At 38.0% G+C, this 25,366-nt stretch overlaps 3 protein-coding genes and 1 pseudogene across 3 annotated transcripts; 2 read left to right on the forward strand and 2 right to left on the reverse strand.

Annotated features, from left to right (window-relative positions):
• Positions 1-2,086, forward strand: part of LOC117618218 — a 6,210-nt pseudogene extending 4,124 nt beyond the window's left edge.
• Positions 2,087-2,896: 810 nt separating this feature from the next.
• Positions 2,897-4,030, reverse strand: LOC117618219. Its single transcript, XM_034347821.1, has one exon. The coding sequence runs from the start codon at positions 4,028-4,030 to the stop codon at positions 2,897-2,899; it is 1,134 nt and encodes a 377-aa protein (XP_034203712.1).
• Positions 4,031-9,618: 5,588 nt separating this feature from the next.
• LOC117618220 (receptor-like protein 6) lies at positions 9,619-12,477 on the reverse strand. Its single transcript, XM_034347822.1, has one exon. It carries the CDS (start codon positions 12,475-12,477, stop codon positions 9,619-9,621), a length of 2,859 nt encoding a protein of 952 aa, XP_034203713.1.
• A 5,045-nt stretch (positions 12,478-17,522) lies between these two features.
• LOC117618551 (probable methionine--tRNA ligase) lies at positions 17,523-24,940 on the forward strand. Its single transcript, XM_034348163.1, has 18 exons — positions 17,523-17,670; positions 18,236-18,393; positions 18,485-18,629; positions 18,729-18,882; positions 19,044-19,199; positions 19,553-19,783; positions 19,877-20,020; positions 20,100-20,190; positions 20,386-20,492; positions 20,623-20,737; positions 21,275-21,393; positions 21,511-21,576; positions 21,712-21,840; positions 21,956-22,099; positions 22,985-23,105; positions 23,409-23,623; positions 23,735-23,836; positions 24,539-24,940. The coding sequence occupies exons 2-18, from the start codon at positions 18,258-18,260 to the stop codon at positions 24,767-24,769; spliced, it is 2,406 nt and encodes an 801-aa protein (XP_034204054.1). The 5' UTR covers positions 17,523-17,670; positions 18,236-18,257; the 3' UTR covers positions 24,770-24,940.
• The last annotated feature ends 426 nt before the right edge of the window (positions 24,941-25,366 follow it).

Consider the following 25,366-nt stretch of genomic DNA (forward strand, 5'->3'; position numbering starts at 1 on the left):
GTGTTTCAGTGTCCCCTCCTTCAGTAATGGCAAGGGTTGGGTTTGGTGTGGGGTTGGGGTCCATGGGTGTTGGGTATTTACTGTGGGTTGGTGTGGCCATTAGTTTCACCAAACTGCCATTCATTGTGATGTAGGTGAAATAGCTGCGCAGGCAGGGGGGGTTTGACGGAGTAACTGTGATGGAAAAGTTGGGTGGATGCAGCTGGGTTACAATTAAATAGTGGGAGGTATTAATGACCAGGAGTAAATGACTGTCATGAAGAGGCGGGAGTTATTGGCGGCAGTTATTGGGTCCAATTTTAGGCGGGAGTTATTGGCGGCAGTTATTGGGTCCAATTTTAGGCGGGAGTTATTGGCGGGAGTTGTTGGGCAACACATTTGACTTGGCCTGTGCATAATAACACCTGTATATAACTATTCTTTACCATTGGTTGGTGGTTGTTGTATGGGACCCATGTTGAATTTGCAATTTATTCCTTTTGTCCTCTTTCCCCAATTTCCCTCATGTACCAAAACTACAAATTGTCCCAAATATATGAGTACGGTAATTTGACAAGTAATTGGCCAATTACAAAAATGGACCATGAAAGTATTTGTAGGTAGATTCATCCCACCTGACGTTGACAGGTGTGTATTTTCGTATTTGGTCCGACTGTAATGGGCATTTGACAATGCTGTCAGTGACACAAAGGAGTAATGACTGAAGATTGATTTTGTAATGTAGTCATTGAAAGCAATATAAAACAGACAACTCCTTCTATATAAGAGGGTCTAACCTACTCATTCAATTCCATATATATATCATACACGAAAGCTGTACTAAATCTCACCCTATTGTTGGTAACGAAAAGGAAGCTCCAGATTGATTTTGTAACGTTAACTGTTTTTCAGGGTGCATGTGTGCATTATCCCCATTTGAAGTTGAAGATGTCAGACGTAATCCCTCCAAACGAGGTTGTTAGTTACCCAGGAGACCAGCCATGGCATGTCCCTTTCCCATCTCCACTGGGACTCCAAATAACGATCCTACGTCATCCGGAAGTGAGGCAGACAACATTGATCCGCTAAAGAAAATAGCTGAAGTGAAGCATCACCTCCAATATTTGTGTACGGCAACGGATTGGTGGGAAACCAAATGCGATATTCATGGCCAGGTGATGGGCAACTTGACGAACAAGCTGAACAAAGCATTTGCTAGAGAAGTTAAGCAAACAATGAAAGCCGAAAGTCGAAGCGCGAAGTTAGCCTCGTTGGCGTTACAATTGGAAGAAACAAAGAAAGATGCTGTCCAAAAATTCACTGAATCTGAAGAATTTAACCATGAACTGGTTGAATGTTTTAACAATGGGTTCGAGATGTTCCGGGATTATGCTTCCGTCGTGTCACCAGACTACAATTGGAGCGAAATAGATGTTGGTGGTGTGTGGCAGGTGCTGAATAAGGGTGGCTAGGGAATGGCTGATCATATCCTTGTGCATGCAGCGAGGAAGAAGACCAAAGAATTGGATCTATTCATGGACCTGTAAACATGGTGATTTTGTGGAAGGGTTTCTGTAGCTGGGTCAGGGAAGTACGGGTGGAATCATTTTGTATGTATTTGGTGGCTTTTGTATGAATGTGGTGCCTTGTTTACGCCTTCCTCTTATTCTCACCGTTGAGTGGGAAATTACTTGGTTTGTATACATATGAAGTACTGTAACGTGGAGGTGTGCTTATGAAACGTTTATTGGCCTCATATTAGAAGCATAACGGGTGTATATTGTGTTTGTATTGTATAATTATTGACACATATTGTAATCGTATTGTGCTTATAGTACTGTTATATTGCTGCTTTATGGAAATACACCTCATATTATAGCCTCTACATCTGAGTACTTAAAAACAGTGACTCTAGCAATGGTCGTGTATATGGAGGGTTTCGGACAGATCGATGGTTATGACGCGCGGAATATCCATGGAAATATGGGACATGTATTGATACCTTAAGGCAATTGGATACAAACCACGGACACTGTGCCCAACAATATAGAACACTAATAACTGACTTTGTTATTTTGCAAAACAGGTTGGATTGGAAGAGTTATAGGTACCAGAGTCCATAGGCACTAATCACACACAAATGGGGAAGGGTTTGTTCCTCTGTGTGTGTGACTTGAAGTGAATAATTAACTATTTGAAAAGTCCATATCACGATAGTAGTGCAGGATGTTCACCATGTGTACCTGCATGGATAGTTTCCCAAACACTATAGATAGTTTGGTCTATGGCAATCAGAACAATGAGAAATCATGAAGTACAATGACGCTCCCACTAATTGCGTAACATTTGCATTTGAAATACGTTTTATGTACGAGATTACATTTTAGTTAGCCTTCTAGGCCCTTTCATTTGGGACAGAAACCGTTGTCATTACACTACCAATGGCCGTGCAACAAAGGTACAATACAATACCAATACGATGGCAACAAAGGTACAATACAATACCAATACGATGCATATAAAGAGAGGACATAACGTTGTGTAGGAAAGGAAACCAAGTGATGCCAACGTGACTACAATCACATTTCACAACACCAAATCGAATACAATTTAAATGAAAATAAAAGGTACATCACAAACGAATAGAAATGCTAATCTGTATGACACATTGGCCAGTGGAACAGTGTTAAATAACAGCTGGTTTCAATAAAACAGGTACAACTGTATGTTAACAAATTGCTACTAATAATAGGCTCTCATTGCAAGGAACTTGTTACCTTGTTCCATATGCTTCACATGACCGTTTAATTGACGGACTTCCATCCCTGCAGCATCACCGAACCTATTCATGAACTTCACAGTTGATGACAAGTGAGGTACAAACTGAACAACTGTGCAATATGCGCAATTAGAGACTTCAGTTCTTGAGAGGGACAGATTGTTTGCATGTATTTCGGTAGTGGCCCTTCACACCACACCTTGAGCATTTTTTTTGCCGGGAGTCCTCTCCTTTGGAAGGTACTCTTTGCATTTTGCGACGGCCCGGCATAACCTTACAAACAGGAGGAAGGATTTTGACATTGTTCAAATGTTCGGGAATAACCCATGTGCCTTTAGGTGGTACAGGATAAATAGATTCAGCATATGCAGCTGCCCATGTAGCTCGTGTATAATAAGAAGAGGCAAAGGAGTAGGGGTTCAAATTCAAGTGCCGACATACCGCAATAGCATGCTTGCACGGGAGTTGCTCCAAGTCAAACTTCCTGCACGTACAACTACGGTTTGCCAAGTGCACCAGACCGTTCAAATCACCATCCAGAACATTATACTCAACATCATTGATTTTGACCACATTCATCCTTGACGCAGCGTCTAACCTCTTCCTTAACTTCTGTTCACCCAAATCAGGGCACAATGTAGAATGACATTTCATTGCTAAATCTCGACGTTCACTAAACCAAGTGAGAAGTAAATTTGTGATTTCATCGATCAAGTGTAGGACCGGAAGCATCCTTGCAAAACGAAGAACTGAATTAATGGACTCCACAATATTCGTTGTCATCACATTATAGCGTCGTCCATCACAGTGGGCCCGAGACCACTTCTGAACGCCTGCACGTAGTAGATAAGTTCGCACTCGCTCATTGTTTATCATCGAGAAGTGACGATTGAACTCCGCTAGACGATAAGACTTCGCTGCCCTTATAAAATACCCCAATATCGGATCCCGTTGCTTCAAGTGAAATGAGGCTTTCATATTGCCCTTCAAGTGATAAAAGCAAATACCATGGCTTGCCCCAGGAAAAACTCTACGCAACCCATGTTGTATGCTAACATTGCGATCAGATATGACAACAAGATTCGAGCAATCACCAATTGCACAATGTAATTTTCTCAAAAACCACTCCCATGCTGCATCCGTCTCCAAATCTCCAATCCCAAAGGCAACAGGATATATGTTGCGATTTCCGTCAAATGCGGTCGCAACAAACAAAACACCTTTATACTTGCACTTCAAATGGGTAGCATCAACAGCAATCACGGGCCGCATTGACGACTTAAATCCTCGTATGCATGCACCAATGGACATAAAAAAATATAAGAAGTGGTCGGCTGCATCAGTCTCAATGTATGTCAAAGTTCCCGAATTTGTACGCTCCAACTCATAACAATAGGAAGGGAGAAGGGAATACGACTCTTCTGCAGACCCTCTCATTGTTTTGAAAGCTAACTCTCGGCTTCTCCAAGCCGTAGAGTAGCTTATGCTGACACCAAATTTTTTTTTTCACATCTGTCTTTATATCAGCTGCAGTATAAATGCTGCGCGCATCCTGAAATCTCCATTTAACACAGTCAGACACCAATTCGGCCGTAGCTTGAGGATGGTGACTGCTTACAAACCTCAGATCACATTCATGAAGTGGATCGTATTTAACAACCTTAAACTCATGTAATCCAACTTTATATGCCCGAAGTTTCCAAGGGCAAGGCACCTGCCAACAGCGAACACAAAACCGACGCTTCCCAGATTGGACTGTTCTGAACCGAAAGTGGCCTCTAATTGCTGCTAAACTGATGGTTTTTAAAAGGGCAATCTTATTTGGATAAACTCGGCCAACCTTCAAATTTGCTTCCCAATTTATGCACGAAAGTCCTCCACCATAACCAATATATTCCACACTCTCACCATGCTTCGAATCAACCCGAATTGTATGCATTTCACTCGAACTTGATTGCCGGGGAGGTTCAGATTGCACCTGTCTACACTGCACAGTGGAGGGTTCCGCACCGCTGTCCTCATGAGGATGCACAATTGGTGCAGAGTATGGTTCCTCTTCATTGCTAGGTTGATTGAAATCAGCAACTATGTTTTCACCGCTTTCAAAATGAACTTCTTCAACCCAATCACTCCAATTAAAACCATTCCCACCATTTTCAGTTTCATTGTGCGAAATTGCCACATTTCTTCGTTCCACAACAAAGGTAGCAGGAGCATTGCTACTCTCCACGCTTACAATGCCATTGCACCCTTCAATACCATGCCCTTCGATGTTTTTCAAGCTTGCTACTAAAGGGGTTACTTTAGAGGCCATAACATCTGTGTTGTACTTGAGAAAATATTGAACATCATCATTGTCTTCAACCCTTATCTGCTTACTGACAGATGCGGATACAGGAACTGAATACTTCAATGTGACACTATATTTCGTGGGCTCTGCATCCATGATCTTATAAATGCGTTCAACAAGTTCGGAAAACGTTACGTTCCGTGACACTATTATGCCTTTAGCCTCCCCACCTTCATAACTCTCAATGTTATCCTTCTTAACCCAATTTCCATTGTAGCATACCAAAATTCCAACTGTATCCATTTCTGCAAAAAACATAAATAATTACTACACCGATTCATAACACTAAAAAATACAAAATAGATGAATAAAAACATGCACAACAATCATTCCACTACACATATCATCTTCTAAATCCTCAAATCTTCAAAAGTTAATTGTAGCTGCTTCAACAATTAACTTTTATTCCTTTTTGTTTTTTCTCTGATTTTGAAGATGATATCTGTGGGTTCCAAGTTATTAACAAACTAACATACACATACAATGGCAGAAATATGAACCCTCTAACCCTCCAAGTCTTTTGCACAAATGTAAACACCTTCAACAAAAGGATCAGGGAAGCAGAAAGCGTATAATGTAGTACAAGCTGAATTACCAAATTCGAAACCAAAACACACAAACTATACTTCTTACCAAAACAAACCCAGAATGCCAATAAATTCCCCACATTAGCATCTAAATTGAGCCTAACACTAGCCGTATTTACAAATTTGTAGGCCAGACAAAGTTAACCTATGATTTTTCTGTGTGCTGTTATTTTCACCATTATCAAACACATTGCACTACATTATACACGCATTCGGTCAATTTTAAACAAAATTCAAGTTCACCAGACAGCTCCCACTGCAGATAATATCACAAACTATGAATTTCAACATATCACAACAAGTGCAAACTGAAAATTTAAGCTTTTATGCCCTCTGTGGTGAAAAGGGGCTGAACGATTTCATAATACACATACACTACCAAACCAATATCACAACTCACATCCGTTCACAACGACACCGGAAGTCGCCACTTTCCCTTCTCTGTGGAATCGCAGCAGTCAGATCGATCTGGAGGTCAACAATGGAGGCCGTGCCTTCCGGCTGGGCTGCGCCCAAACTAGGGTCCCAAGTTTGAGGACATCTGGGTTAGGACGATGGATGGGTTGCGAACTGGATTGCTCAGTGGGAACATGTCTCGCAACCTGGACTTCCCCCAATTTTTGCCAACCTTCCAACACAGAGGAGAGAGAGTTGAGTTGAGTTCCCTTTCAGAAAAGGCCAATAACGGGTTGATACATGTGCTTTTATATGGAGGGCAGTTTGGTCATTTCACGTCCACAAGTGATTATTTGAGAACACAATTTGTAAGCTGATTATTTCAGAATACCACTTTTAAAAAGTGATTATATCAGCTGATTTCCCAAGAATTATTGATGGCATATGATGTGAGTAGATGGATCAGGCATTAGGAAATGGCCGTTGTGCTCTCCAAACACGCAGGCCCCATTTTAATATTTTAATAACTTACCCACATTTTTGTCCTTGTTTGGTAAATTGGTCCTCTTCAGCATGGGGCCTCCATCAATCAGGCAAAGTCGCCTTTTTATTTGAATATTAGAAGCAAGATGCCTTCCTCCTGCTGCAGGAAAAGCCATTTTGATGAGCTGCTGCTGCTTCTTCTCTTCCACTTCAGACTCGAAGATGCGCTCAGCAGCAAGAGCAGTGGCGCAGAGGAATTCTCGCTGGGCAATATGTTGCCAGCATGCTGCACAAGCTCATAGAGATTGATAATGGAGCAACCGCGCCAAGCCTCCTCCTTGTCGGCTCCTGCAGCACAGGCACTCTGGTATGGAGCCCTTGCAGGCTGAGTTGGCTGTGCTTTAGCCCAGACGTGATCACCGGCCCTGGCTGGTCCTTTTCCAATCCGTCTCATAGTTGGCCGTGGCTGGAGCACTGGTCGGAGCGCATGAGCTCGAACGCGTACTGCTTGTTGAGGACGTCCTCGGCTCCCTTGACTGTGAGGCAAGAAGCCACCGGGATCATGCCACGTGGGCTGGAGCCATCTTGCTGTCGTAGTCAAATTGCTCATCTTGGATTACAGGGTTTGATGCGCTGAATTGGATCGCTTGCGGACGGAACGGAACCGTAAAGGTAGGAGAATTATAAATAAAAATCTGTCCGTACCCGACCAAGTGAGAGAGATGAGCATGAGCAAAATCAGAGTTGGTCTGTGGGTGAAGAGATTGTAGAGAATCTCTGGTATTTGCGTGAGTCAGAGACTATTGATGTAGCAGCAAGTGAAAGAAACAGAGGAAGAAGCAGGGGAGCCGAGGCTGGAGAGAAATAAGATATCTGGGTTTCAGAGAATTCAGCTTGTAAATTTTGATAGCGAATTCGTGCTGATAACGTGTTATAAACTAAAAGAAAAAATTGGAGAGGGAATGGAGGTAGAGAGCAAATCTCATTATTGAAGGTTTCTGTTCTTATCAATTACAGAGGGATATGTTCTATTTGTAGGCGGAGCCTTCCAACATGTGGGCTCTACCTTCTTATCTTATAATTTACAACAAATGCAACCAAATATTCATCACATAAAATTCCACAAAGAAGAGACAGCTTTTGAATTTTTATTCTTCTTGCTTGAAATGAAACGATTGCAAGTCACACGTGTCGGTTTAGACTAGTTACAAATTCAGTGTCGAAATGTCCAAATTACCCTCCATGCCACTCACTTTTAAAAAAATCTGCATGTTACATAATCGGAATAGAAATGGAAAGAGTGGGAGTCATTTCCATTTCGGATTATTCCTTTTGTTTATTACACACTGGGAATGAAAAAAAACACAGGGCCAAATAAAATTGAGATATTTAGTGATATACCCATTTTTAGCACTAATATTATAAATAAACCCTACACAATTGAATTCCTATAAACAAACCCAAAAAAAACCCAAAAAATGATAGCTAGCTTTATTGAATTTAATATTGATTATTAAATTACTTTGATGCCCTATTGAGTGCTTTGGGTATTTTTATGAGATTTTGGGGTTGGGCTTGTTTTAAGAAATTGATAGCAGTTTTGTAATTTATAAGAAGTTAAAAGCTTTTTTGTTATGTTGTAAATGGGCTTTGGGTGTGTTTCTAAAGTCCATTTTATATAGGATATTTTTATAATTTGGGCCCCCATATTGGGTATAATAGTGAATCTCCCAATAAAATTTGATTCCTAATTCATGATATGGAGGAAATTTGATTCTGATATGGGAGGTTTTAATTATTTTTATAATTTTATATATTTAGATATATTGGAAGTAAGTAATTAACCTATAAAAAAAATATTATTTTTACAAATATTAAATTCTATTTTATCATTAAGATATATAAAAAGTTGGTTTATTATTACATTACACAATTTTTGTCATTTGAAAACTTGCATAAGTAGTTGAACAAAATAAAATTTCTTTTTGTAGAAGGGTATTTTGGTAATCAAATTTATTTTGATTCCGATTCCTTAAAATAGTGTTTGAATGGGAATCAGAATTATTTTTCATTATGATTCCTTATAGTTAGTAAGCAGTTTAATTGGAATATTGACTCTGATTCATGGTTACCCTTATTCATGCTTATAGATACTTCATTACTCTCATTCTTGCTTACTCCAATTCCTAATTAATAAATACACCGAGTCATTACAAGTATGGATTTAATACAAAGAAAGCATTCCCTTCTCTTTGTTTACCAAGACTTCCACCCTAATGATTATCACTTCATCATTCATAGAACTAGTGGATTCCATGAGGCTTCTGGCCTGTCACGGTTATTTGTTAGGGCTATTTTTTTATTTTTTTTTTCAGAAATTATACTTGCTGAAGGTGCCTTTTTTTTTTTTTTTGGGGGTCAAATTAAAAAGGTTGATAAGACGAATCTAATAAGAAACTGGGCTACAGAACTTGCATGGGAAGTCACTAAAACAGAGGAGTGGTTTATGCTGTGCATATCCTCCTCAACTTCGACTCAGCATTTGTTGCCTTCCTTATTAAGCCACTGCTGGATCTTAATATTCAGTTTATAAACAGTTCTTGCTTGAGCATTACCCTTGTATTTCCAATGTTTTCAAATATTCTTGGCAGCCAACAATTATTGAAACCAAAATTTCCCAACTTTTTTACTTTTAGTTTACAATTGCAATGTTGAAATTGTCCGCATTGACGATATAGTGTACGATTTTCGTTCGATCCCATGAGTTGAAAGAAATGTTTTGCAAATCCATAGCTCTGTGGTTGTAGACAGCTGATCTTGCTATACAAAGTACTTAATTATCAATGCAGAGAATCCAAATACAGAACACACATGCAACACTCTAATACCTTTATTTGCATTAATACATCATCATAACTGATTCTTCCATTAGCATAAGTACAACTCAAAGACAGAGCAAGGTTACATAGAAGGAGAAGGAAGGAAACACAGGAGAACAACTTTAAATGCATGACCTTACTAACTCAATTTCTGCATCCCCTACTCTACCTTTTCCATATCATTAGCCTGACCATTCCAACAATCTTAAGAAACCACTTCTGCCTTCTTGTGATCACGACATCCGCAAAAACCCCTCCCACTACCAACCCACTTCCAACTCCAGCCAAACCAAATATCAAATCATATTCAAGAGTTCGAGATGAGCCTGAATCACTGTCTTCTTCAGTTGAAAATGGCTGTTGAGGGGCCTCTTGATTTCCACATTTATTTGGTAATGGATCTCCACACAATCCTGGGTTTCCCTCATATGAAGTGCTGTTGAATGAAGTAAGTTGGGTTCCTTGCGGTATAGGACCTGTGAGATTGTTGTGAGACGCATCAAAGTTCCCAAGGAATGTAAGCTGCGTCAGTTGTTGGGGGATCTGTCCTGAGAGCTTGTTTTGTGAAAGGTCCAGAGATTCAAGATTCGTTAACTTGCCAAGGGATGATGGGATGGAACCAGTGAGAATGTTGTTGGAAATATTGAGTGAGCGAAGCTCCGTAAGGTTCCCAATGAACTCTGGAATCTTCCCTTCAAATTTGTTGCTTGAGATATCAATGGCTGCAAAGCCTTCTTGAATCTTTGAATAGTACAAATCCAAACCCTTAATTGCTATTGTGATTGAGTAAGCAACACTCTGAACAATATAAAAACCATTGACTTGATAGACTACGTCTATGGACATATATGTTGACCTGTTTACAGTAATATCTGGAAACAAAGGTGGAATCTCACCTGTGAAATTGTTGAAAGACAAATCAAGAATGCGTAACTTGGGGAAGTCAACATTTGTTCTAGACTGCCCTACTACACCGTTGAAGCGATTATGGCGCATTGCCAAAAGTTTTAACTCTGGAAGAGTCCCCAACCAAATGGGAAAAACATCACTGAATTGATTGTTTGACAGAACCAGATACTCAAGCATCACACAATTCGCCAACGACTTTGGTAATTGCCCCTGCAATTGGTTATGACTAACATCAATCATCCTCAAACTGCTTCTGCGGTTGTATGATTGAGGCATCATGCCATGAAAGGAGTTGCTTCCAAGAAGTAAAAGGATTAGACCATCACTAAAGTTTCCGAGACACTGAGGAAGCATGCCACTCAAGTTATTTTTTGACAAGTCAAGGTACCGAAGAGAACTCATATTGCAAAGCAATGGTGAAATTTCTCCAGTAAAATTGTTGTTGGTAGCTCCATATTCTAGCAGGGATGGTGGAGGGATTGGTAATCGTCCATGAAAATTGTTGAGCGAAAGCCTCAAGCATAGTAGGTTAACCCAGGGTATGAAAACTGGAAGTTCATCTGAAAGGAAATTTTCAGATATGTCCAAGAATATCAGAGTTTCCTTGCTTATGTTCCACATCCAGTTTGGTACTTGGCCATGGATTTTGTTTCTCGACAGGTCCAACCGCTTCAAAATTTTCTGATATCTTAAGAAAGATGGAAACTCTCTTAAGTTGCATCCATTCAAACCCAGAATACTAAACTGTGGAAGAGTTGCATTCATAATAATATTGGATTCGGTAACAAATTCCAAATTGTTCCGATTCAATTGGAGTTGGTATAGATTTTGTAGGTTCTGAAACATTTGAAACTCCACTACACCACTCAGGTTATTTGAATGTAGATAAAGGATCTCGAGGTTCTTGAGATTGGAAAATGAGGCAGGAATTGAACCAATCAACCTATTAAAAGCAAAATCTAGGTAAACTAGTTTGCTAAAATTACCCAGCCAAGATGGAATTGGACCAGTTAAATAACTCGTACTGATCCTAAACACAGTCAATTGGGTAAGGTTGGCCAAGGAATCAGGAATTGGACCTCCAAATTTGTTTGCTGAAATGTCTAGATAAGTGAGCTGTCTAAGATTACCAAGTGCAGATGGAACCAACCCTTCTGAAAAATTGCATTGAGCTACATCCAACTCTTGCAATGAATTAAGCTTTTCAAACGAGGAAGGTATTTGTCCGAAAAACCTAGTATAAGCAACTTTCAGTAAGATTAGAGGACTACTTCGATTAAATTCAGGAAAATATCCAGTGAGATCTTGGTTGTATCTCACACTAAGAACTTTTAAGTTCTGTAAATTGAAAATTCTCACTTGGAATTCGCCAAACAAATTACATTCCTTGAGGGTAAGGGATGTCAGAAATGATAAATTTGTCAAGGAAACAGGTATGATCGAAGATATGTTAATGAAACTAAGAGAGAGAGTTTCTAGACTAGTTAAATTTTGAACTAGACTTCTCATATCGGATGGTTGAAGTTTCAACAATCCCTGAGGATCATCAGAAGATGTTTCAATTTCAAGATTGCAACACAGATCAAGGTATGTCAACTTGGACAAGTGTGAGACTTCAGATGGGACTTGACCAGAAAAGACTGAGGCAGAGAGGTCAAGATGAGTGAGGCTTGGAAAATTTCTTATGCTAGATGGAATTTGAGAGTAATTGAAGTTATTGTCAGAGAGGCTTAACCTTTGAAGATGCACCAAGCTGAACAGGCTACTATTGGAGTCGAAAGAACCGTAGAGATAACTGCTGCTAAGATTAAGGCCAATAACATGACCCGTCTTCTCGTCACACTCCACCCCATCCCACAAGCAGCAACTGCTATTTCCTCCTCGAGCTGGTTTCCATGATGAAACCTTTGGATAAGCACCGTCATAACGTGAAGCAGATTTGTCAATAATAAAGCTCTCCTTGAACTGCAGCAAAGCAGAGCGCTCCTCATCATGGCAAGAGGGCTGCTGCAAGGAGTATACAAAGTTAGCAGCCAAAAGATGAAACAGCAGCAGAACTAGTAGTTTGGAGAGCATGCGAATCGACACGTTAAATAAGCAATGGGATATCCCCATACTGTTCTGAGATTTTGTTTTCCTGTGCACTCTTAGCTAAATAAACATCTATGGAAATGAAAGTTAGAAAGCTAGGTATTTATGGACTGCCATGATCGAGTTGTTGAGCAATACCATCACAAGAAAGATGCGGCCGGCAACAATGGGATTGCATATACTTGTATATAGTATAAGGAACATATACGTGGCCTAGTGTTTTCACACTCCAGATGACTATAAAGTCCAGAACTCACGATCTGATGCATAAAAAAGTGTAAAATGCAACCAAATAATCATCCTTGCAATTAAGAACCATTGTTGTCAATTCGAAACAAAAGAAAATCGGTTCCTGTCAATTACAGATATTTTCATTTAAAACAACTAATAACTTCCAGTCAACTTGCCATTGAATTTAGGCGCTGCAAAAGTGCTGACCAAGTCTAGTTTTGCAGAGGCTGGAGGCCCGGGGGTTATAAAAGCCAAGAAGATATTGGAGTTTATATAAAAGATCATTACCAACCCTTCTCTTCATTATTATATTCTTTAGGGATATGATTGCATCACACATGGCTTTTGGAGATAATTAAATTAGCTAAACCCAATGGTAATGTTCTCAAAGAAAAAACATTTAACCAAACAAGATACAGAAGTAATCACGAAAGCTTTCCGAAATTTTATTCAGTCAAGTGAGATCAATAAGCTTCAATGTTTTATTTTAGTCAAATGAATATTTTCAGCAGTAAGAACTGGTAGAAGAAAGATTTTTGTGTCTAAGAAATGGTTAGTTGTGCAAACAGCTTATAGCTTAACAACGGTTACTCCTACATTCGAGGTTTTGTGTTCAAATCTTTCTCTCTCAATATCGCTTGTATAAAACAGAAAAATAATTAGTTCTCGAAAAGTTGAAATAGAAGCATAAAACACGAAGATCCACAGCCCTACATCATCCTCCTACTACCCTACATATCTCCTCCCCTAGCCACGCCAAGATCCACACCAACACCTCAATAATTAAATTAAGGAACGAAAGTGAAACTCAAGTACAAGTTCATAGATTATTGCCTTAATCTTTTCGTTTGTTTGTTTGTTTTTTTTTTTTTTTTATATAAAAGATGAGACATAATACGCCGGCTAACACACGAAAAATGAAACTAACTAAAGTTCGATAAATAAATTTAGAGATACAAGTGAAACTCGAATACAAATTTTAATACAAGTTAGGTTCACTTGAACTCAAGTGGTCCAAAAATTTTGCTTACCATCGGTCAAGATCAATGCGATGGAAAGGTCAAGATATGATATAAGCACCAAATAGTGATCAGAGAATTGTTTTGTTGACTGCAAGCCTGCAATGTGTTTGATATTGAACTGGCTTGCAATTATAATTGAGTTATTTTTATAATCAAATCAAATCAAATCAAAGCATTCCTTAAAATATTGTTGAGCTGTTCCTGTGTTGTATATAGAACTATAACACATTCATATTATATAACTCCGTCGTCGGTCTCCCAAATATTTTAGTCGGCTTGTTGTTCTGTAAATTAAATCAGGCACCTTGTATGCCAGTTGCTCTCCCTCTAAATTAATGGGGGTATTTCGGTGACGGACCAATAATTAGTCCAATACCAATATTTGTTTACAACTTAACCATCCCCACAACTGAGGAGGTGCGAAGTTATATCACAAAATGTCTCGCAGTTAGTAGTGAAACTACTCACTTATGTATTGTATTAGACATAAGCTCAAAATTGAAGCATTCGTTACCCATGTGTTCTTTTTTCTTATCAATTTAAGCCCATTGACCATCTTTACACCTCATAAAACTTTTTCCTTATTTTGGTGATGAGTTAACTTAGGTTTTAGGCAGTGGCTGAGCCATGATTTCAATTAGAAGGGATCTTTATAAAACTTGTATTCTCTTCATAATCATGAATTTTATATTTTAAATTGATTAAATACTAATTTCATCATCTACACTATTAAAGACTTAAATATTAATAATTTTATTCCAACAGGGAAAAGAAATAGAAAAATAAAGAGTTCATAAAACGCAATATTAAGGTACCCACCTCATACATAAAGAAAAATGAGGAAGCCAATGGGTTCCCACCATAGTGGTGGTGGATTCCCCCTTCCCCCCATGGCACCCAAGATCAAACCACAGTGGAGTTTCTTTCCTCCAATGTAATAAAATAAAAAATTCACAAAGCTTTAAACAAAAGAGGAAGAGAAAGAAAGGTTAAAACTTTCGGAGTTTTTAGTTCAAATGTCTTAAACTAACCTAGAAGATTTAAGGGAGATGAGTAGAAGAGATATATTTTATGGTTAATTTGTAGACCAAAAAACCTAATATATTATTTTATTTTAGGGTAAATATCCTAAAACTAATTAATATATTATAATAATATATCTCATATATTACATACAAATAGAAGAGGTAAAAATGGAGTGGCTGACTCCGCCCCTGGTTTAAGGCTCGATGATTAAACGTTTCTTATTGCATGCCCATTTTACTCATACAAAGCAATCATAAAGTGCCTATTTGACATTGCAAATTATTAGCAAAAATCATTTATTTTGTCCACACATGTCTATTTAGTATTCAGTTTGCCAATCATCAAACAACCTTCCTTCACAATTGATTTCTCTCACAGAAAATCTAAAAACGACTATTTTCACAGCACATCAATACTAAATTAGTAAATGTCTTACTTTTAGCTTACGTGGTCTTGATTTACCTAAATGTCTTATTTTTTTCTTCATGTCTGGTGTTGATTTATAAGAAATTAACTTAATGGAATACCCATTAAATTCTTAGAACCACCAAATTAGGAGTGTGTCAGTTCAAAACCGCCTGCTCTACCCAAACCTCTTGTGGCCTAGCTCAATCTTCTCGTCCAAAAGCCAAGTTCCATGTATCGCAACAAACGAATTAACCCAGAAACAAAGCGGCAAGGGACTTCTACGTATTAAATTATTTTAGTCAGGTTTTATTTATTTATCAATCTTATTAACATTTCTTTTCATAATTTGAAAGATATAACAATTTGGATCTCCCTGACCAGGCTGACCTTGTTGAGAAAAAAATTCTTATTGTTTACTTTTGAAATAAAAATTCTAGTAATAGCTCATGAACTTATACTCAACTTATACTCTAGTCCTTGAATTAAAATTTTAGACAGCAATAATTCTTGGCATCAACAATGTAGCAATTTAAGTTAAAATTGGTCATTTGGATGGTATGTGTGTGGCCAATTTTTCAAAGGTATAACTTTTTGGTTCACCTCAACATTCCTCACTTGTCTGACGATTGTTGTGGTTTCATTACGCGTGTGATTATTATAACAATGTCTTTTTTGTATTCAGTCATGGAGTAATTTTTCATATTGGAATATAACAAAAATCCATCCTGAACTTGGTACTAGGGTTGGAAATGAACTGATTTGGGGCCAGACATAACAATACCATCCCCGTTTTCGCTCCTCATCACCGCCCCTGTTGATACCAAATATCAATTAGGCTCGGCCTCGAGAAACTTAGGGCCAAACCACTTGAGAAAGTAATTAGACCAAATGATTGGTAGGCTACGACTACCCTTTTTTTTATGCCACCCAGGCCCAAACAACGACCAAACAATTATGGCCCAGCACACCATCATAGGCGTCTCACCCCAGGAGACCCATAAGCATCAAAAGCAAGGCACACAATGTATCCCACCAACGTGCGATGATCCCAATAGGGAAGGGAACACGCGCTTGGCTCCCACCATCCATTCAAATCAGAGGACACCACGTCATTAAAGACCCAACAATCCCACATCGAAAAAAGATGGAGAAGAGGTCACATCTTCCCAATATGAAAGTTGACCGAGGTAACTAAACTCCCCTTTAGACTTAAGTACAATAAATTTTCAAACCTCATTTGAGGAAGAAACCTGATTGAGGCATCGGAGGGTGGTTGGTGGATCCACAACCACCTCTTCAGTGGCCATTGCATATCTCCATTTCAGGGGATTGTTACCATTATCCACCATGCTTGACTTGACCGTCCTAAGTGCAACGAGAAGTCTACAGACCTCCAAAACTCAAGTCTACCCTTAAGTGAAGGTTGACCGGGTTTTGAAACACTTTGATTGATGGCGCAAAAATATGCATCAACAACCTCCATCCCTTATAAGAATTTCCGAGGAATCCCCTCCTCGTTGGGGGCTACTTCTCAAACACACCCCAAATCCATGATTTTTTATTAAAAAAAATATTCATCCTACATTATATATTTTCACCGTAAATTATCATTCAACTCAATTACATTCAATTGAATTATAAAATTCCAACTCATTGACTTAAAATAATCGCAATTCAATTACTATATTACTTATCAGGCCGGATTAGGAATTTGGGATAACAATTTCATTCCTGACTTGTCCTCGACCAAAGATAATTAAAAATTGGGGAGCCCCATATTCACTCCTGATTTTCCTCTGAAATCTCCCACTATTAGGTAGGGTCAAGGACCCAATAATGACCCGACCCAATGAGAATTTATGTCATCCTTAATTGGTGCTCTATTGTGGTGTAACCACAAAGAAGAGCTTTCAAATTGTTATTCTTTTTTCTTGAGATAAATCGATTGCAAGTTTCAGATTGAACTAGCTAAATGTCCAAATTTCTCTCCATTTAAAAACTCATTATCAAACACCATCGACGACCACAATTTCAGGTTTTGGTTTTAATTATCTCTCTTAATTAGAGTTGGACTTTCTTTTTTTTGGAAAATATGCTTTATTGAAAGAACAGAAGCACATAAAAGTATACGGCGGATTTGAAGAAACCATCCGAAAACCAACGTGAGGGCGGGGAAGAATTGACCAAACTGACTCGGTTGGCTGCAGTTTTAAATATTTTTTTTGAAAATAAGTTAGTAAACCTCCCGTTTAGCGGTTGGTTCCCTATTCAAAACCGGTTAAATTAAAATTACATAATTTTATTTATATTAACACGTGTCATCTTGTTAGTTGAACTTATTCTATGCTACCGTGCAACCTACTGCATGAGATCGCACAAACCCGGTCGATAAATTTACCTTAGTCGCGCCGCCTCACTCGTCCTTCGTTTCTGGCTCTCTCTTTCCCTTCTCAGTCGAACCCACACGGTCAATCTCTCTCTTCTCTTCAGCTGATTCTTCGTGCGCCGCTGCCGCTGACCCCGTTCTCAGGTAAGCTCGTCGACCCTTTTTCAGTTTTCAGTGTTCAGCTTTGTTTGGGTCTTTATCTGCCTTCTGGGTTTTCGGGGTTTCTGGATTGAAGGGGTTTGCTGGATTTATATGTTTATGTAATCTGCATACTTGTAATATAATATTTCTTGGGAAATCTGCATGCGTGAAATCTTTGTTTTTGGATTTGTGTAATCTGCATGTTTGTAAGCTCTGTTTCTGTTGTGTTTTGGGCAAGTCCTAATTTGGTTCTTATCAGATTTCTTAGTGTTTAAACAGAGCATGCTGCATTTATTACACGTTTCACTGAATAATCAAACAGAAATCACTTTTATGAATTGTGAGAGAATTTTGGCATACTGAAAAGTTATAACAATTCCAAATAAAAGCTAAGAATTTGTGAGAGAATTGTGAGAGAATGTTGAAATAAAAGCTAAGAATTTGGGATTTTGAGTCTGCCCATGAGGTCAACACTATTTGAATACTAACGAATCTGATATGAAAATAGTAGAAAGAGATGTCTTTTTATCTTGAGTTGCAGTTTTCTAAGCTCCTGTTTCTGATTCAGCCACTAAAGGAGAGAGCCGTACATGGGAGACCTCACAGTTACCTCCAATGAGGACCAAAAGGCCGCCAAGCTACCCATCCCTGGCAAGCGAAACATCCTGATCACTAGTGCCTTGCCTTACGTCAACAATGTCCCTCACCTTGGCAATATTATTGGCTGTATATATCATTCCCTTATTTTGTTTCCTTCTAATTTTTGGGAACCAAACAGATTCTTGTAATTTATTTATGTCTTTTGTTTTGTTGGCAGGCGTGTTGAGTGCCGATGTCTTTGCCCGCTACTGCCGTCTTCGAGGCTACAATACAGTTTACATATGTGGAACTGATGAGTACGGCACAGCGACAGAGACAAAAGCTATAGAAGAGCAGTGTAGCCCCCAAGAGATATGTGACAAGTAAGTTTTCCAGTGAAATTTATATAATTTGGTAAACTTAAATTCTATTTGTTGTCTTTGATTTATTGAAATTTATTTCAAATTGTTGTGTTCTTGTAGATATCATGCAATTCATAGGGAGGTTTATCAGTGGTTTAACATAAGCTTTGAGAAATTTGGGCGCACATCGACACCCCAACAAACAGAAGTGTGCCAAGCGATTTTCAAGAAGCTATTGGAGAATGATTGGCTTTCAGAGAACACAATGCAGCAGGTAGCATTCAATGGCTTGTAATTGTGTCCATTCTTTCCTTTTTTCTTGGTTGAGTCAGTGATTCTTTGCTAGCATTTTATGTTCATGCATTGCGATTTAGTTATGCCTTTTAGAATGTATTTGCATAAGTTATTTTAACTTAAATTAATACTGTAATTCAGCCTTACTGTGACACATGCAAACGGTTCTTAGCCGATAGGCTTGTGGAGGGGACATGCCCAACTCAAGGCTGTGACTATGCATCTGCACGAGGAGATCAATGTGAGAACTGCGGAAAGCTTTTGAATCCGACGGAACTAAAAGATCCTAAATGCAAGGTACATATATATATATATATATATTTTCATATCCTTTATTAGTATAAATTTCTATGTGTGTTGTATGCTATGTGCATATGTAAAATCAATTGAAAGGAAAGCATGACACGTCTGTACATAAGGTTTCCCAAATGAGAATGAGTACATTCCTCATTTGATCAAAATACTGAGGTCTTGTTCTCGTTGTTAACCTTTTCTGCAGCTTTGATAACTTTCTTCTTGTTCTCTACATAATGAGTTAATAAATATGAATGTGAGCGTAACTTTCTTTTTTCCTCACGTGTAAAATTAAATGGACAGAAACGTGGTATTGTTACACGATTATGTTTCTCATTTTTGTCAATTGCAAGCAGGTCTGCAAGACAACTCCACGGATTCGTGATACAAACCACATGTTTTTGGAACTTCCTTTGCTCAGGGATAAATTGGAAGAGTACATCAATAAAACATCAGTGGCTGGGTCTTGGAGCCAGAATGCCATTCAAGCGACAAATGCATGGCTCAAAGAGGGGCTTAAACAACGATGTATTACTAGGGATCTAAAGTGGGGTGTTCCGGTTCCACATGATAACTTCAAGGACAAGGTTAATACATGTAATTTTAGTTATGCTAATTCTACTAATTTTTCTTAATATTTTTCAAAATTTGTTACATTGTCTCAACTCTGCTATTGATAGGTTTTCTATGTGTGGTTTGATGCTCCTATTGGCTATGTCTCCATTACTAAATGCTACACTGATGATTGGGAGAAATGGTGGAAGAATCCTGAGAATGTGGAGTTGTATCAGTTTATGGGCAAAGATAATGTGCCATTCCATACAGTGAGTGTCCTATTCTAAGCATTTCTTACTTCAAAAAATCATATAATTGATTTCAACTGTGTACTTATTTATCTTCCAGGTTATGTTTCCGTCAACACTTCTTGGAACTGGTGAAAATTGGACTTTGATGAAGACTATCAGTGTTACTGAGTACTTAAACTACGAAGCAGGTTGGTTGACTATCTAGTAATTCTTTAGCCACAATCTAGTTATGACCATTAATTGTGCATGATTTAAATTTGGATGGTTATGACCATTAATGAAATTATGGATGCATGATTTTAGAAGAGCTTATTTATGAAAGCTTAAAGTTTTGCCTTTGTGCAATATATACTAGGTGATCTAAATTTTGATGGCTTTTACAGGAAAGTTTTCTAAGAGTAAAGGCATAGGGGTTTTCGGAAATGATGCAAAAGATACGAACATTCCTGTTGAAGTATGGAGATATTACTTGCTAACTAACAGGCCTGAGGTAACTTTGATGATTCCCATCTTCCTTTTTGACTTTTTTTTTTTTTTGGGGTGATAGTTTGTAAATATCCTTCTTTCTCTGTATCTTTCTTTACTCGTTTTAATTATATATATATTTTTTGGTGAACTAGGTATCAGACACATTATTTACGTGGGCCGACTTGCAAGCAAAACTGAACAGCGAATTACTGAATAATTTGGGCAACTTTATAAATCGCGTTTTGAGTTTTGTTGCCAAACCTTCAGGTCGGTCAGCCTTTGGTTTCTGAAAGTATTGACCAGACATCTGATTTGTCGTTTACAAGTTAATATCATGAGGAAGTTATTTTAGGAACAGTTATATTGTTGATTCTTGTTCTGTTTGTCAATTTTTGCTTGTGTCTGATGGTTTTAGCTCCAGTGGTAAAGCCCGTGCCTGCACACTCACGGCCGGAGTTCAACTCTCCCTCTCCCCTTTCCCTGAATCAAAGAGAATTGGTTTTATGTTTTTGTTTGAGGTGTTCTGAAACCATATAACAAAATTATGTTGAAAATTCTTGATGGATATACACAACATTTCTTGATATTGCAACTTTTCGATATCAAGGTTTGATATTTGTTCCTATATAGATCAATTATGCATGTAATATCACAGAGGTAGTTGGATGATGATTAAATTGTATAAATGATTATTGCTCTATTTTCCTTGCGTCCTTACCTTTTTATGCATGTTTCCTGGTTTAACAAATAAGCGTGGTATATGTGACACTTTGCAGCATGTAAACTAACAAAATCCATGTACAGGTCAAGGATATGGCTCCATTATTCCGGATGCTCCAAGTGCAGACTCAGATCTTTTGACAGAGAAACTAGCTGAAAAAGTTGGTAAATGTGTGGAGCAATATATAGAAGCAATGGAGAAGGTAATTGATATTTAGATGACAGTCTTGTTGCAAATAACTGGAAGCTTCTCCTCCATACCTTCGTTTTTTCACATGTCTCTTGCATTGGCATGACATTCTTATCTGCATTTTGTGTAGGTTAAACTAAAGCAAGGACTGAAAACAGCAATGAGCATTTCTAGTGAAGGGAATGCATATCTGCAAGTAAGCATGTTTTTAATCTCTGTTTGAGAGACTTGTTTATGGATAGGTTCTTTTCTGAAGGGTATGTCTTGGAAATGGCTGTGAAACTGATTATTCAACTGCTGCTAAGTTGCACCATCTACAATAACCATGCAGGAAAGCCAGTTCTGGAAGCTTTACAAGGAGGACCAACCTCGTTGCGCTGTTGTTATGAGAACTTCAGTCGGACTAGTGCATCTTCTTGCTTGTTTGTTGGAACCTTTTATGCCATCATTTTCTCTCGAAGTAATAAATTCTGTTCACAGATGATTGTGTTACTCTGAAATATTTTTGTGATCATGTGATATTACTATAATCATCCATGCTGAGATATTTTTTTTTTTCTTTAACTGCATTCAAGGTATTTAAGCAGCTTAATTTACCTCCTGAGACGCACATATCACTTTGTGATGATAAAGGAGATATTGATAGGGCAAGACGGCCTTGGGAGATTATACCTATTGGTCACAAGATTGGGAAACCAGAGCCATTGTTCAAGGAATTGGTATGTCTTTGATGTGCTTTGTCTTTTGCCTATTTATTTTTGGTTACACGTGTTATTATTTCGGAATAGATGCATTGACACCGATGCGTGATTAGTGGGGAAGAAACAACGTGATCGTATTGGATTGAAGGTGATAGAAAACTTTTAATTGCCAATTCTTCTGCATGAAGGATACTAGAGTCGGCGAAGTTGTCCACAGTATTTCATAGCATAGTGTTTTAAGAGAGAGGAGTTCTGAAGAATTGACAAGAAATAGAAGAAACACTTGTTGAGAATTGTAGCAAATAGCGGAGAAAAGTCCTGATGTTATCAGCAAGCAAAAGTTTGTAGAGAGAAACTATAACGGAAGGAAATCGGGTAGGGGGAACTTCAAGTAGCTCTTGAACAAACAGCACTTCAATTATTCAATATCACCGGGATTGTATAGTGCATTTGCTTTACAAAAACTTTAAATGTTGCCTTGTAATACTTGATGAGGAAGCAAATCCTAAGGTGTTTTAATTTGCCTAGAAAAGTGGATCAACAGCAGCTACCATCACATTTGCTGTCAGCTAGAAGCAAATAATTTTTGTGTCATGTTACTTATTGGTTAATAGTTAACTTCCTATGCAACTTACATCTGACTGAGTACAACTTTTCTGTTGCGTAGGGGCAAGATCTTAAAGCACTAAACTAGTATAGTCTTATCCAATATTGTTTTGTTTATTAGCCTCTCCAAGTGGATGGTTGGAAAATTAAGCAAGTCTCTGGGATAAGTTTATAGGCTGCGCTTAAAATTTGGTTTTGATTTTCAATGCTGGACTCTCTAGCTTGCCATGATATGATTGCTGCATCACTTGCCTATTTGTAGATTCTAATTTAGTGAAAGTTTGCACTTGCACACAGAAAGATGAAGAAGTGGAATCCTTAAGGAAGAAGTTTGCTGGAAGTCAAGCGGACAGGAAGGAGAGGGAAGAAGCTGAAGCAGTGAAGGTGGCTGCACAACTCAAGAAAATGAAAGTTTCAGGTTAAAATTTCTTTACCTCTAGTTGATCTGGTCCACAACCATTTGGTGTTAGCAAAGTTAACTAATAAGTAATACTTCCCGTTCTTCTTCATTGGATATTATACTTATTATTACTTTAATACGTAGCTTCTCCTTGTAATCAAAGAAAAAGGTACATAGCTTCTCCTAAAATGTGGATAATCTCATAAGCTAAACTCATGTTTTCTGGGCACTTAGTACTTGAAAAGAATCCTATACCCTTAATTATTTATTGCTAACATAAATATATCTATTCTGAATCCTGATAATCCATTTTTGTAACAGACAACAGCGGAAAGAAAAAGCAACAGGCCACAAAATCAGCAGCTGAAGCAGAGATTTCCATTTCTAGACTTGATATTCGTGTTGGCCTCATTACAAAAGCTCAGAAGCACCCTGATGCGGATTCGCTTTACGTAGAAGAGATTGATGTTGGTGAAGGACAGACTAGAACAGTTGTGAGTGGACTTGTCAAGTATATACCCATTGAAGAAATGCAGGTTTGTGTTCGCATCTACAGATTTTTTTAGCAGTAAAATTCGAATTAATTTCCTTAACTTTTGGGCACCTGCTAATCCATTTGTATATTCATATTAATTGTTCTGTGGCAGAACCGGAAGGTCTGTGTTCTTTGTAATCTGAAGCCAGCAACCATGCGGGGTATTAAATCACAAGCAATGGTTCTTGCTGCTTCGACCAGTGACCATGCCACGGTAAGCAGCCATGTATACCTTTAATTAGTGTTTGTATCTTATATGCTCTTGCTAATCAGGCTCTTTGAGTGAAATAAAAGAGTGTCAATATCGATTTGGTGATAACTAATTTTAACTTTTGGTCTGTTGTGAGGATATTTTTGACGTATCTTTATGTAAAAATTGCTGCTGTAAAAGAGTTGATTTCCTGTCTAGGCATCTAAGGGGTCTGCGTTTGTTTTTACTATGTTGTTTTTCTGTTTTTTGTATGTCTGTTCGTGGCCATCTTGTCCACCCTTGCTTTTATTGTCTTATGCAATAAAATTTCATCTCTTTTTTTTTATTTTTTTTATTTTATAATTATTTATTTATAAAGTTGATTTCCGACAGGCATATGATTGTCAGTGTTGGCCGTAGTCTGCACAAGGTCGTGTGATAATATGGTGATAATATGTTTTTGTTTAAGTCCTGTAGTGGTTTTGACAGTCAGAGTAATTTAGCACTATCGAACTTGAGTCGCAATGAATGCTAGTTGTTTCTGATTAGTCACTAATTTAGAAGAACTATGCCTTTGTAACTCACGTTTCTTGAAATCTTAGCCTTTGTGGAAGCTATTGCAAACGCTATCCATTCCCAGAACCTTTGTTAAGCCTATAGAAAGTTTATCTGTGTGGTACTAATGTAATTACTGATAAGAGATCTTCAATGTTGTGTGCCTCTCAGGTTGAATTGGTTGATCCACCAAAAGCTGCTCAAGTTGGCGAGAAAGTTACATTTCCAGGGTTCGTCGGTGAACCTGATGAGGTGTTGAACCCCAAGAAGAAAGTGTGGGAGACCTTGCAAGTGGATCTGCACACTAACACTGACCTAGTGGCCTGCTACAGAGATATTCCCCTCACAACATCAGCTGGTGTTTGCACTGTATCCTCAATTTGTGGCGGGTCAATTAGATAGAAGATAATTAATTCTCTAGAGTTTGAAAAGGAACTGAAACGAAACAGCCAATTTTGGATGTTTTTGCTGTAAAATGGATATTTGAAAAACAATGACCAATTTTTTCTCATGGGTGGAGACCACTTTTGCTCCTCTTGTCATTTGGGTGAAAAAGGGAAAATGTCTACTACATGCTTCATGTGTAAAACGAAAGTTTTTATCATTCATAGTCAAAATTTAGAAACTTACAAATATAGGGAAAAATTCACTTAAATATATCCAAATTGGGAATTTCACAGGCTAAATTTTGTAAACATCATTCCTTTAATTTGGACTGAACTGGGTACAAAATAAAGTGTACAACTGGATATTAGTATCTGTTGTTGAAAATAAAATATAGAAGAAAACAGAGAGAGAGAGAGAGAGAGAGATATATATATATATATATATATATATATGTGGTCTATTTCAGTGGTTTACAAACTTTACAGTGTCTTTTCTCTAGTAAATTAGAGCTTGTATTAAATAAATAATAGTACAACCGTGTATTGTAAATGCAGATAATCCAAATCCAGATATACATGCTAACTTCAAACATAACCTCCAAGTTCGACAGGA

Source organism: Prunus dulcis, chromosome 2, assembly GCF_902201215.1.
Source record: "Prunus dulcis chromosome 2, ALMONDv2, whole genome shotgun sequence".
In the NCBI taxonomy this organism is placed as follows: Eukaryota; Viridiplantae; Streptophyta; class Magnoliopsida; order Rosales; family Rosaceae; genus Prunus; species Prunus dulcis.